Here is a 14,855-nt window from a genome sequence, read left to right on the forward strand (position 1 = left end):
TGACTAAAAGAGCAAAATCATGTTATATGCTAAAATTTCTTCTGAAAAAGAAACTTACAAGAATAATATAAGGTATATGCATTTGCATTGAATCCAAAGCCAGGATCTTCATAGAACATGTCCGATGTTAAGACATAGGATACTAGACTTAGGAGTGTAATATCATCGAAATTGTCGGATAACATGAAGCTGATTGGTCATTATGCAGCAGTGACGCCCTTAGTTGGTAGCATAGTGTCACTGACAAAGTCATAGTAACGTGACATAGGAACATTACATTATGCATGTGGCCATTATTATCAACATAAATCAAAGCACATGACATCAACCTGAATTTCATCTCCTGGAAATTAAGAGTCAGATTTCATAACTGATCTAGGTTTGTGTAAATAAATTCTACTTTGACCAGATAACCTCTTATCTTTCTTCTTTTCTTGAGCTCATTCCATCGATATTCGCCACGAACAAAGTCTCAGTGCAGCATACCAAAGAAATGAAATATTTTTGAACTAGACGAATGATTCTGTCTGTTGCTTCAGATCTCTGCTAGGTGACTGGCTTCCGTATGTTGTGAGTTCGAACCGGATTAAAAAACACCGTATTTTCTTCCGTGGGTTGATAGCTCAGGTGGTGTCCCCGAGACCAGTTTAACGGGAAAGTCGCTCTGTTTTGACCTGTTTTGACTTACATTGTTAAAACGAGCAGTTGCAGATGTTGTTCGACTTATTGAAAGATGTCTAAAAAGCGGTATACCACAGACAACTCCCATCGCGTTTGCGTACCCTGTATAGAGAAACATCGGGAGAGGGGTTAAACCAGAGGGCTGGTTTCAACCTCAGAGTTGGCAAGTGTTGACCTGCAATCAGACCATAGTGCTAAGAGCTGTAAGCATCCGCGTGTGAAAAAAAACAAACACACAGTGAAAGATCATACTGTATAATTATATGGCTCTATATGGAGAATACAGTATTGCAGTTTCTGGATTCTCTAATACCGATGCCGTTTGCCACAGTAACATTTTGACGCTTGGCTTTGCATGAAGAGCTTGAGGACCAATCTTGTTCTCCGACATCACGTTCGTAATGGACATTTCAAATGCCTGCAAGATGTATCAGTCGAGGAGCCAACGACAGTGCCTAGCGAAGGGCATAATGCCAATGGCGGAATTGTTTTCGTGTCGTTTGTACCTCCACATAGACTTGCCAAAAGCCTTTAGGCATTGAGAGTAAAATGAAGGAATAAACTACACCGTGCATTGTTCAGTTCGAGTGGCATGTTTCCAAGTTCAACAAGTGGTCATGCCGTGTTTGACATTTGTTATGTGTTTGGGTTCAAACATGGCGGTTGGTCCAAATCGCGAAGACGCCCTTACAAACATAGAACCTTGCCGTAAAGAGCAAGTAGGGGGTTTACGAATCCTTGATTGAAGCCGTGGTCACCATTTGGGTTACCTATTGATTTGACCGGGGATTTAGTCATCGAAAAGGTGAAAAAGTCAAAAGATAACGACTTTGTCCCTTTAAGCGATGTATTTATTGCTTCGATAAAGTTTGTGTTCGATGTGCTATAGCGAGTATGAAAGTGTGAGTGCTCCATGAGCTCTACAGCCGTGTGGTGTAGTCGCAGTCAGAAATATTGTAACAACTTGCTAGAATATAGAATCACTGTCTTTGACTCCAAAGTAAGGATTTGACCGAGTGGTTCGTCAGAGGTTTATCAATCACCCTATGTCAAAACGTTGTTATCTCAGAGAGAGAGAGAGAGAGAGAGAGAGAGAGAGAGAGAGAGACAGAGAGAGAGAGAGAGAGAGAGAGAGAGAGAGAGAGAGAGAGAGAGAGAGAGAGAGAGAGAGACAGAGAGAGAGAGAGAGAGACAGAGAGAGAGACAGACAGACAGACAGACAAGGCAAGATCAGGGTAACGTCGGTATCCATAAGCGTTTTCCTCATGTTTCATATGACATCAATGGCTGACCTCAACTTAGGACATTGTTAAACATTGTTGTCGGACAAAAACGTCATTTGACTCTTTACTCATGATAGGATGCATTCTATGTACATGTATGCGTTCCTAGCGATGCCGTCGAATTATATCAAAAGCAACTACGGAAAATATTCCCTTGATGGGACAGTACACCAACGTCTTGCCTGCGCCATGACGTTCAGTCCCATAGCAACCTGCAGCAGTGTCACAATACATTCCGATCGGGTGATCTCACAATACTTGCAGCAAACTGTATCAGAGGTAAATTAAGCAGTTTCGTGTTTTCTTGTTCTTTTCTTTTTGTTACTTGGGAAATTATAAGCAAATTTTGAAAACGTCACTAGTTTTGAGTTGTTGATATCGACCATCAGTTGACCATTTTTAAAACATCATCACAACAAAACACCTAAAGTGTGACATGATACTGCATAAGTTAGATTAATTAGTTGACAAGACACTGAAAAATTGAATGCACTATAAAACGGCGATACGATACAAGAGTACCCTTATGGCATTTCAAATTATGCAAAGCAATTAATAAACGACGACTGGACTATTAATTCATGCTATTCCATAATATTTATTTCTTCATGCAGAAAGCTTAAGATAGTGACAGTGTTGGATAAATGATTTGATTTTCAATTTATTTAAACATCTACGCGAGGAATTCGGTCGCACTTTATGTAAACTACAGTGATTAAACCACTTCTAACATCGTGATCCTTTGATTCCCTTTTCTATGGTATTAATATGCCTCAGCTCCGTTTACTTTTCAGATTTTCCAAGAGAATGTCACAATTCACAATTTCCTAAAAATACTGTCCTGATTTAACACTGTTTGAAAAAGTCGAACCTGCAGATTATTAAAATTGCGAAAGTCCGTAGATTAGAATACAACTGTAAAACTCTATTAAAGCAAAAGTTATATATTTATCTTTTAAACCAACAAACTCCTAAAGGTTGATATTTTTAAAACTATCTGAATTACATATGAGTTATTCTACTAGAGCAGTAATCTTACAAGATCACTATGTAAATTCTACAGTAAACTCACATAACAAGCATATTCTCATACTTTCCAATGAAAAACTAAACCACAGAATGAAATCAGAGTATCGAGGAAAAAAAACAAACGTTTCAGAAAAACGTTCATATTGTCGTTGACCTTGTCCTTGTCATCTTCGGTGAAAACATAATCTGAAGCAGGAGAAAAAAAACGATATTTGTATTGGTTTGTTATGATAGTTTTTAAAGAGAAGAGCTATTTTGTGCAATTTCCAATAATCACATTTTGAAGATTTTCAGGTGAAAAAAAGAACTTGTGTAATTTAACTTAGCACTCAGTTACTTGTTGATGACTCAGTGCGTTATCTAAGAGATTTTGATCGCATAAAGTGATTTCCTCTTAGATTTATACAAATATCAGATTTATTATGTTGGAAGATATAATCTATTAAAACTTTCAAGAGGCAAACCTGTGACTGTGTGCATTACTTTAAGCAAAAGTCTTCAAGTAATATTTGTACGTGATGTTGTTACATCTGCGAATATAGGCATTCTAATCTCCCAGTTATCGATTTTACCTGTGTTAAAATGATTACTATAAAACATAGTAGACAGAAATAAAGTGTTCATCACAATTGTGTCAAGACGGAATAGGACACGCTGTATGGACCACGAGCATCTGTATGTCGATAGTACCGGTTTGCAGAGTCGATCCGTGATGGGGAGAGGGTAATATTCAAAATAAAACCTGGCTTTAACTCACCTTCTGCGATTGAACTTGTGATGAGGGAAAAAACTAATTGTGTCACATTTACAAAATAAACTTACTGGTTAAGGTCTTCTTTTATACTGCCTCCCAGTCGGCATGAAAACCTGTGGCCTGGCCACTTTCATTTGTGTTAAAATGCACAATAACTTGACTGCTGCTCGTAGCAAGTGGTCCAGGGATGTTGGAACCAGTGTATTCAGCAATACTTTCTCCTCCGATACCATTCACGGAGAGAAAGTCACTTCCTTCTTCCAAGTCAAATGCCACAAAGTTCAGAACTATTTTCTGCAGAAAACAACGAAATGTCAAATTCTTAATTCAAATTTGATTTGGACATTGATATAAAACAAGGAACAATATAAACACAAAAGTGCACATTTAAGCGCATTATTTTGACTGACAAATATTACACTCAAAACATGCTCCATCTCTACACTGGATATTTGGCTACCACGTCGTCCTAATCAAATATTCGGTGTTAAAGAGTTCATAAACTTGAACATGTATAGGTTTTCCGTACTTACTTTTCCCTCGCTGGCGGTGATGCGGAACTCACACTTTGCATTATTCTCATACAAAGTTGTCCCATCATAGCCCATTGATGTGATGGTTCCACTCTCGCCATAAAAGTCGTGTGGTATACCACAGCCGGAATCAAAGGTTGGCTGGTCAACAGGATTTTCTGTGATAGCGAAATGCAATAATACTGCGTTACCTAATCGAATCTGTTTAAGATGTGCAAATGCATCCATAAAAAAGGATATTATTGTTTCAAATGGAAATTGCACAAAAAATAATTAACACCTTGTCAGCTTACTGTCTTGAATGAAGGTGCAAATTACTTACAAATTACTTGAACAGGGACCACGATTTATTATATATAAATCATATCGATAAATTATAGAAATAAACTATATTCCGACGCAATACCTATTACTATAACAGTAATTTTGTCCACATTGAATAGAATGTGGCATCAAGAGAGATAGCGAGATACACACAATTTGATGCATCATCATATTGTGGCTCGCAATTATAATAAATGAATAAATGAGGCTAGCGATTTTTAACAATCAAATTTATAATCTTTTTCATTGGTGCACATTCTTCGTTTGGATTCATTGTACTTGTCATACTATCAACTGTATTATTAAAACCCAAGAATCAAAAATTGTTTGGTACAAACAATGAAAGACACGTCTTCTTATGTGCACCACTTTATCAATAACAATCAATGAGTCCAAAGCATGATCTAAAACAACGATTACTTCTGATTGCCTCCCACTGGTGTTCTTTGTTGTAGTAATGAGAGTTTCAAATCGTTACGTATATTTGAAAAAATAGGTCATGCAATTAACACAATTCGTTCTTTCTTTCAAGTTAGTCTTTTGTAAAGGAACGACAGTCCCTTATTATCATAAGAATTAAAAAATATTCTACACATGCACATCACTCATGCCTCTCACTGCAGTGTTGTATTTTTCACATTGAGCAGTTTCCCGCCCCTACTAGTGAAGTACACGTATTAGTTAAGAGAAAACACTGTCTATGCTATTATTTACAAATATGTAAGAATATTTCCTGGTGCCTTAATGCAAGTGTCACTATTAAGTAATGCATCAAAGCTGAAAAAAGAATGAATATAAATTCTACGATTTATCTTTATGACATATAAAATTGAATACTCAAAATATAACGAGGCTGTGTGCGAATGCTGATTTTGGTGTTCTGAAAAGCGGCCAATTAATAAATGAAATGGACGAGATAAAACGTCAAAGCCGATGTTATGACTATTCGATGCAGCTATTTTTCACTGTTTACCATCACTAAAACGTCACAGAGAGAGACGGTAGTGCGGTTGTCAGATTGAATGCTGACGGAATAACCCGAAAAAGGTGTTATATGCAGTCGACTGTTGTGGAATCGCTCTCAAACTTTTAGATTGCCCAGACCTCGACGCATTGATGCTACAATTAATTTCAGTTTTCGGTTTAGATAGCTTTTTAAAGAAAGGAAATCCCTTCTGATGTATTATATAATACTTAAAGAGACTCTACACATATTGACACATCTTATATCTGAATCTAAGTGTCATAATTGAACATTGCATTGAAGCTAAAAGAATCATATTAATTCTTCATCTCATTAACATGACATGTAAATAAGTACGCATTAAAGTCAAGGCTCTGAGCTAATTCACATTTCAATGTACTTAAAGTCGGCCAATAAATCAATAAAACGGGAGAGATAAGACGTCAAAGCTGATGGTTATGTGAGTGTGTATTCTTAGCTTCATGCAATGTTTGAGGAAAATTGGCAATGTAGATATTTCTCACCGTTTGCCATGACAAGAACTTCACAGAGAGAAAGGAAATTGAGACGGTCAGATTGGATGCTGACAAAACGACCCACAATAGGTGTTATGCAGTCGACTGTTGTGGAGTTGCTCTTGAGCTTTTCGATTACCAAGACCTCACCGCATTGATGCTGAAATTCAATGTTCTCTTCTGAACCGACTCTTACAACCGAATTTACAAAACCAACATCTGTACAGATAGAAAAGGAGTAACTATTTGCTTGCAGAACATTCTTCCGTTTTACATGATTTGAGTCAATATTCAGTTTTATCAATAATCACATGAAAAGTACCATGAAACATTATCCATGTTTACAGAGAAATTGAGTTCAAAAATAGAATTTGCCTCGGAGATAGCTATTTATGTACAAGACTCGTCTGATATACCACTAATGAGGACTCGTTTTTCACCTGTTTATGTAGAAAACATTTACACTGTTACATTTTTGTTAAAATAAGGTTAAAAGGGAGACAGCAGCAAATTTGAATTTCAACTGCCTGTAAAGTTGAGCAATTGTTTTCATAGTGCCAAGATATGGACGGCGACCTCGATATTTCATATTGATTTTGAAAGTGAATGGTTGAAACAATTTCTACAGCTAAGTTTTAAAGAATGTTAGAGACTTTTAATTTAAAGAACCACACTACCTTACGAGGGAATAAACACAGAATAAACTCATTTTGCTTACCTGAATTCTCTAAAATAACCCTGTATACTTTATAGGTGTCACCAAGGTCAACTTTCCACCAAGACTTGCTTTTACCTTCCAAAATGGCACAGGTTTGTGTATCACCATCATTACCATATTCGGCGTCTCTACCGACACTTAGAGAAACTGCTCTATCCAAGGCAACATTTGTGAGGTCCGGTTCTACAAAGATATTTCTAATAAACATATGTTGTATTTCTGTTGCATGGGTCAATTCTGGACCAATCTAAGCAGCGTTTCATTTATCCCTCTAAAATATATCGCAGATCATTCTTCCTTACACTATCAGATAATTGCTAGTTTGCATTAAGTTTCAAGGAACATTTGAAGTTCGTGAACAAAATATCATACAATAAACAGACAAACAAGCATACGGGAACTAAGAACAAAGAAGTACAAACTGAGCGATTAGAGTAATTCTGACCCTGTTCCTTGACTTTTTCGTAAAAATCTTCAACATCCCTGAAGTGTTGATCGCATCCTTGGTATCCCACTGGTGGTTCTGGTTGATCATCAGGCTTGCTGTTCAAGTATAGGACCATACCTCCATCCAAGTGAGGTTCAATATGACAATGTAAGAACCACCAACCTAAAATTACAAAGGCAATGTTTGGAGACTATAGTACTTATTTTTTATCGGTTTTAATTAGATTTTATATTTTCATTTGTTTGTTTGGCTGCTGTTATTACATAATTCATAACGTCTTGTAGCCACACTAAATCTCATGACGGAATATGCAGAAAGAGTCCAACAGTACTAAGGGACGGCGATCTAAATGATCTCATAAGGCGAAATATGCACTTAACTACTGCTTAACCTTCTTGTATATCAGCAAATGCTGTTTGGAGAGTTACGACTTTGCTTTGGAAGGGAGTTACATATATTTGCAATGTAGCCAATCCACTTGTACTTATACACAAATCTAAAAGTGGGCAGCATAGCTTTCTATTCATAGAAACCGAGCCGTAGGGCGCTCTTTTGGACACCTTTTTAATGTGATTACTAGGCCTCTAGTTCAAACCCCTTTTAGCTTTCCCAAAGGTCAGTTTTCAGATTTCATTTCGTATAGATTATTACTGACACAACGTTATTAGCTGTTACTGTCAAGAATGAATTGCCTGAATGGAGCCCCAAGCACAGAACATATATATTGCCATATGTTTGAGGAAGTCAGCCTTGATCACGAGTCAAATATCTTCCTTTCTTTAATTGTTCTTTACCTTTGCCAGTCACCTCTGATATAGACGGACTCTATAGATTATATCGTGGCCATAATAGGTTACACAACAATATGAAAAAAATAATTTTGAAAAATAAAAAAAAAAAATCTCCAATAAATAAAATATACTCTGTGTTGCTATCCTCGTGCAAATACTTATTTTAAAACTGGAGAAAATGGGCAATACAAAAAACGGATAAACGGTAACAGTTATTCTTATCTTGTTTTCCTTGTATTTCACCGCAAATCTTTATAACATAACTTACCAGGATTGTCAGCCTCTAGCCGTACAATAGCATATCCTCCGGCAGGGAGAAGTATGGTATCTTTTCGAGGTGGGTTGTATAGGTTCATTGGAATGGAGTCAGGGTTCTCATTCCAGGTATCGTTTTTCCAACGAGGCAAATTACAAGGCACTGTCACACTGTGTGAAGTTAAGACGTGTTAAAAGCAAATCATATCACATGGTGATAATTATATCCTAATACAAACATTGCAAGTGAGTTTGTCAAAATAAATGATTATTTAGCTGAAATAATGACATCTTTGGGCTTGAATAATACAATGTATTGGATATCATATATTGGTCATATACATTGTATTAAATATTTTGTAAGATATGACTTAGAATTTTGAATTCTGTGAAAGCTAATTTTTTTTCTTTCATCTAAGATCTTGCTCGCAGTACATATTACGACTTGGATAGTTTTATCTCCACCTTAGGCATACGTTACACATCTTCCAATTTTCGGATAAGTTTATTATATTATGATTTTGAATTGGCTATGTCCTACATAACATGAATAGAATAAGCTACTTACCAACATAGTGAACTATCAATTCCACTATATTTACAAGAGAAGCATGGTATGGAAAAATCTTCTGATAGCGAAATGATTGTTTGGCTAGTTTAAGGTAGCCGAAACTTATTAATAACGGTATATATGCACAGGGTGAGTAAGGCATGAATAATATGCAATTTTATCAGCAAGCAGTCTGTACAGGAGCTAAATCTTTCCCCAAAGACGGAAAAAAGGGATTGAAGATAGTTCTAATTGGCGTTGTAAGAGACGAAATAAGTGGTATTTTAACTTTTTAACATGTCATACCAAATGATAGCATATAGTTTGGGGTGTATGGGTGAATTAGTTAAAGCTGCTGAACACGGTAGAGAGAAAGTTACTCATGGCGGCTTGAGAATTTAGAATAAAAAGGAAAAGAAGTATAAAGGTATAAGCCTGAAGCAGATATTGAATGTAGCATATACAATTCCAAAATATGTGTGTCATAAAACGTTGTCAACATTTAGGTTTTTGAAATCTGCACTACTTATCAACTTACTCATCCAGAGAGCAACATTGTGTGTCATCATCCGGGCACGGGCAGCAAAGATCCTGGTTGGCTTGCAAGTAATCGCCTTCTGCATCTTTTTCAGGAAAACCCATCTTTGTCAAGAAGACACTGTGTCCATGAACATGGATTGGGTGATGTGAGCCATTGTTAGAGCCCCCTGATCCGATACTTGTGAAGACAAACTGGTAATTGTTCTCAACAAGAGTGACGTTATATGTGCATAAGCAAACAGTGTGATGATCAGAGGCATCACATTCTGGTTCACAACTAGTGTGTTGAGAGGTAGGATCAAAAGGTGGTGCTGAAGGGTAGACAAACGACTTGCCATTTATGGCAGGCTTTGGGCTTGTACCCGGTTCATTACCACCTCGGCCAGCAATAACGAAGTTCATAAAAACTTGGGCTTCTTTTGTGACATGGTTCAGTGTCGGATCCAAGGCTAGTTCCCTCGTGGAACGGGTCATATCGGCAATAGATGTGCATACGGTGTTAGATGGAGGGGCGTATTGGCCAAATGGACAATTCAGTGCAAAGCAAGGATTGCTCTCGTTGCAATGACGCCATCTATCTGGTGGTAGAGTATCACTGAGAAAGACACCACTGGTGCCACCATAGCGCAACACAGAGGCATTGGTTTCATCCATTTGGCCATCATCCTTACCATCAAAACGTACGACATCGGCACGAATCTTATACGTTGTATATTCAGGATCATCTTGAGTCTTAAGTACAAAGTCGTACCTTTCGCCAGCTGATATGATGACATAATCAAAATCTTCAGGGTTGAGATCAAAACCATCAGAAGTGATTACCTTCATCTTGTGATCGTCAATCGATATGCGATATGAGTTAACCCTCATAGCTCCAATGACACGGAAACGATATCGGTGACCTGGCTTTACGGCAAAGCCATAATATGGAGTCCGCTTTTGTGGGTCGTCTTGGTGATATCGCCCACGGCCATTAACAAGGCCAGATGTAGAGGGAGTTTGACTGACCAATGGGCGTGGACCTTCGAATCTTGAAATAGATTTGACTATAGCTTCTTCATGTCTCCAATCGGCCAATAACATGATGAACTGATCGTATTCAGGCAGAGGGTGATACTCATTACGGATATCCTGCAAATTGAAGTCATAATACTTTTGGTTTGGCTCATCTTCCTCATACACGATTAATGGTCCAACCATACCACCTGATATTTGGTCACTAACGTGGGAGTGATACCAAAATGTTCCTGTTAAAATTTTAAAAAAAATTGGAATAAGTCTTTGTAGATTTTTTGTTGATATACATCAGAATGATAAACCTTGACAGTTCATCAAAAAAGGCGTGTGATATAATCTCTGTCATGATGTTTTGTCGAACACTTTGTAATGTGTCAGGGCCATCAAGGATGCCATTCTTATGTTGTAACGATGACCGGAGGCATCAATCATCAACTTCATTGCCACAAAAGATTACACAGTTCAGTAGATATATTACATATATTGAAATATGAACCCAGTATCTTAACGCCTACAGTCTAAGAAAGATTTAAGCATTTAGTCATCCATTAATTAGTTTGTTTAAATGTAGCCTAATGGTTTTGATCATTTTAATATTGAATGCTCCGATCTGTTCAAAACAAAACGAAGTCAAAGGAAGCGTTTAGAATCGATCAAACAATAAAAGACGAATGACGTATTTGCACATAGAAATGTTCAAACCATGTCTTCACTCAAGACAGATTTGACAAAACGACAACGTACCAGCCGGAATTGCGGCAAATGCGTAGACATACACTCCACCTGGCGGAATTGGACATTCGGTAATATATGGTACTCCATCTGACCAGGGAGTTCTTATCTGATAGATTCCGTGCCAGTGCATCGTTGTATAATCTTCAGCCATGTGGTTATATAGCGTTAAATTGACGATCGTACCATACTTAACCTGCACAGCAATAGCGGTAGTATTAGAATGGATTAAAGTAGACGAAACAACTCTCGTCAATTTTTTATTACATAAGCCAAATAAAAATAAAAATACACGAATCCAGACGGAAATATCAAAACATGGCCATGTAATGACAAAATCAATAATTTTGCTATAACCTGAAAACTGAATTGTTAGCAAAATACTTACTCTGATTTGTGGTCCTGGTTCAAGACCACTGACAGCAATAACAGGACGCTTTACTCCATCACATGACAGGGTGACTTTTTCTAAATATTATGATAAAAATATTTAAGAAGAATCGTTGAAAATATGACGGGAGGTCTAGTTAGTTGTCTAATTAAATTAAAAAAATACGAGTGTATGTAACTGGAATCACTTATATGACCTATATTGCATTCTTTTTGTGGTTAAGTAACATTAATTACTCTTTTCTTGCCTTAGTATTAGCAAACCGATACCACATTATCACCTGAATATGTAAATAGAACATTGAAACCCATGAAATGGCTGTGGAATAGAGAACTAACATTCTGTACAGATAAATTCTACCAGCCTTTATTATTTAAGACATCAAAGCAAATGTTTTATAGAAGATTGCACATCTAAGTTGTTCTTGTATTTCTCTACGCTTCGCCCTCTTTCATCAAAATAAGCAATAAAATCTGACAACTGGGAAAACAATGTCATATGTTTTCCGTCATGTTTCATGTGAACATTAGTAATTCAGTTATTCAGTTATTCAACGCATGCTAACATTTGTAAAATAGATAACCAAAATGTAACGATGTGAAGTTGCTGATGACTTTATGTACCGATTTCCAAGTCCGTTGGATTCCTTTATGCATAAAACACAGCCGGATTGTATACTCACCGAATGATATAGCTGTCTCGGTGCCAGCACAATCTGGATCGTCTTTGTAACAGGCAACACATTCCACGGTGTTGCCATCCTTGTCTTCGCAATCGCTTACAATGTCCTTGCCATTGAATGTCATACAATATTCATCTTTTACTACCATGTGGTACACACAAACTTAAAAAGAAAATAAACTTCGCGGTAAGGCACCTTTACACCAAATTCTTGTTAAGCAAAACAAAGTTATCACAAAAATTACCGAACGATGAAATATTTTTCCTGAAACGATGCGAAACTTCTTGGTGCTATGGGCTACGTCAACTAATGACAAAAAAGCATTTTGCAATATCTTGTAAAGTGACTAATTTGAGAAAGGAAATTGCTTACGCCCATGATGGATATCAAAATAATAAAATCCGGCAGTTACAGAATAGTTTTTGCTTCAAGCTTTCTCCAGTGTTTTATATGTAAGTTACCGTTCAATAAAACACGCGCTTCATATAAAAGCTAACCTTAACATAGACTCTAATGCATTTATTTAAGGTAAATACAATTTAAGTAGTTATATACCATTTAAAATCTCTTTCAATTATATAATTTGACTGAGAGTGGGTTTGTGTGTTATTCTATTTCACTTTGTTATGTATCCTTACATCATCCACTTGCCGCGAATATCAGATCAAAGGGTAATTCTGACACATAGATGGATGGCAACAATGAATTCCGTGTCCAGAATTTTTTGTAGTAAATTTAGCTCACTGGTATTTTGATTTATTTAAGAAGACATGCGAAAGAAATTCCGACGCAGCCAGTACAGATATAAGAAATATCGGATATAAGAAACAAAACTTACAGGAAATGCATGGTTACACAGACGTGACTCGAATTCTGTCATACTGAAGGTTTCTGCTTGTGTCATCGATAGTTAGTAACTTAGGGTATATATTTTCGTGGCCTTCTCCTACTACGCTGTTTATAAATAGTTAAAGAATGATTTTCACAACAAAAACACCATATTTATTTTATCAACTTACCTGTACGATGGTCGTTTAGTTCCGGGATATATTCAAGTTCACAATCTCCCCAATGCAGAAAGGAGCCCTGCGAATTAAGAAAATAATTTGTTATTGAACACGCGCTGTAAGGAAATGAATTGTCATATTCGCACCACACACGACCCTAAGTGCAGAGGTCACCGTTATTTCTTTTGACTTTACGTGGAAGTTGCCCTAGTACTCAAATGCAAAACGATAGAAAACTGTTTGTAGCTTGTTTTGCATAGTCTTTTTCGTCCTGAAGAAAGAACCAGATTATTTCCAATATCACCGGAATTCGTTTGAAACGTGTTACCAATTACTATACTGTTTGTACCTGTGATAGGACAAGATGCCCAAACAGGGAAAGCACAGATAATAACATGGTCAACCATGTACACAAATCTTGTATAGTGACTCGTTCCCAGACAGCTTTTTTATATTCTTTCCTTAATTCAGCAACTTTCATTCTATGTAAAGTACCATGCAAAAAGCACTGTTTCTAAATATTAGGTGTGAATGGAGTAAGACACATCAGAATTTTTTGTTTCAATAATTGAAATCCGAAGAAAAGGAAAGGTTCAATTGAATAGTATTAACAATGATGTTTTATTCATCATCCGCATGGTTTTACTGCTAACTGCGCAGGAACATAGATATTTTCGTATACTGCGAACTGGGCTGCGTGTTTGCGAAATGATAGGCAAGTGTTCCTTGATTTTTGCTGGTATTTAAATATTGAACAAAGCACATGTCCCTACAACAGGATGAGTATTCCTTAAATTTTGTAAAAGCTTTTACCACGGGGAAGAAGATAAGCAGATGGATCAATCAAGCAAAGGAAACATTGAAGAAAACTCTACAAAGTCTTTACCAGTGCTATCAGTCAAATAGTGATTTTTAATAACATCCCACAGACTAAGAGACTACGAAAAATATGTAACCATACTGTTGTTTACTAATGTACAATTAGTAAGGCTGTTAATCTTTTTGTGTCCATGTCGGTTTATATCGAATAAACCAGCCTCTCATTAGTATTAATATTTTTATCCAAGAAGATTGTCCCTATCAACTATACGAGGCACTGAGCAAAGCGCTTAATGTGCCATAATATATTCACAATACTGATTCTGTAATTTTCCAAATATGTTAAGTGTACACATACGTAATAAAATACACAAGTACAGTGTACACTTGGTATGCAAAGATCTGCATTACGCATACTCTTGTTCTGCATAGATATACGCTACGTATATCGACGTATTGAAATGTCCCATATAAAACTTTAGAAGTATACGTTACGTATACCATTAATTTTATGTTAAATATACATCAATATACGTAACTATATTGAACGTATATCAAGCATTTTGACCAGTGAGCTGAGCATTAAACTTGCTGAAGAAATGAATAACAATGCCAAAAATATCAAAATTGGCCTTCCATCTCAACAACAAAATATTTGGCACACATGCACTGGACAAAATGCTTGATATGCATTCAATGTATTTACGTATGTTGACTCACATGGAATACAGTATTAATTGCATACGTAACGTATACCTTTGTATGTTGATATACATAGCGTAATATCTATGCAGATCAAAAGTATCACTGCATAAAAACCGT

The 14,855-nt window shown here is 36.6% G+C and overlaps 1 protein-coding gene across 1 annotated transcript; it reads right to left on the minus strand.

Annotated features, from left to right (window-relative positions):
- Positions 1 to 2,542: 2,542 nt before the first annotated feature.
- Positions 2,543 to 13,648, minus strand: LOC139132931 (uncharacterized). Its single transcript, XM_070699280.1, has 13 exons — positions 13,564 to 13,648; positions 13,227 to 13,293; positions 12,208 to 12,369; positions 11,523 to 11,602; positions 11,147 to 11,330; positions 9,384 to 10,632; positions 8,309 to 8,466; positions 7,247 to 7,411; positions 6,802 to 6,984; positions 6,093 to 6,302; positions 4,281 to 4,438; positions 3,816 to 4,041; positions 2,543 to 3,179 (listed from the first exon to the last, which is right to left on the minus strand). Exons 1-12 carry the CDS (start codon positions 13,609 to 13,611, stop codon positions 3,832 to 3,834), a joined length of 2,874 nt encoding a protein of 957 aa, XP_070555381.1. The 5' UTR covers positions 13,612 to 13,648; the 3' UTR covers positions 2,543 to 3,179; positions 3,816 to 3,831.
- Between the last annotated feature and the right edge of the window lie 1,207 nt (positions 13,649 to 14,855).

The sequence above is a fragment of the Ptychodera flava genome, chromosome 5, assembly GCF_041260155.1.
Source record: "Ptychodera flava strain L36383 chromosome 5, AS_Pfla_20210202, whole genome shotgun sequence".
In the NCBI taxonomy this organism is placed as follows: domain Eukaryota; kingdom Metazoa; phylum Hemichordata; class Enteropneusta; family Ptychoderidae; genus Ptychodera; species Ptychodera flava.

Excerpts from the sequence above, each read along its gene's own strand:
- LOC139132931 (XM_070699280.1), bottom strand. The coding sequence starts at position 13,611 with ATGTTATTATCTGTGCTTTCCCTGTTTGGGCATCTTGTCCTATCACAG. Across the intron at positions 13,294-13,563 it reads GGCATCTTGTCCTATCACAG|GGCTCCTTTCTGCATTGGGG; the intron begins GTACAAACAGTA and ends CTTAATTCGCAG. Across the intron at positions 6,985-7,246 it reads CGAAAAAGTCAAGGAACAGG|AACCGGACCTCACAAATGTT; the intron begins GTCAGAATTACT and ends ATATCTTTGTAG.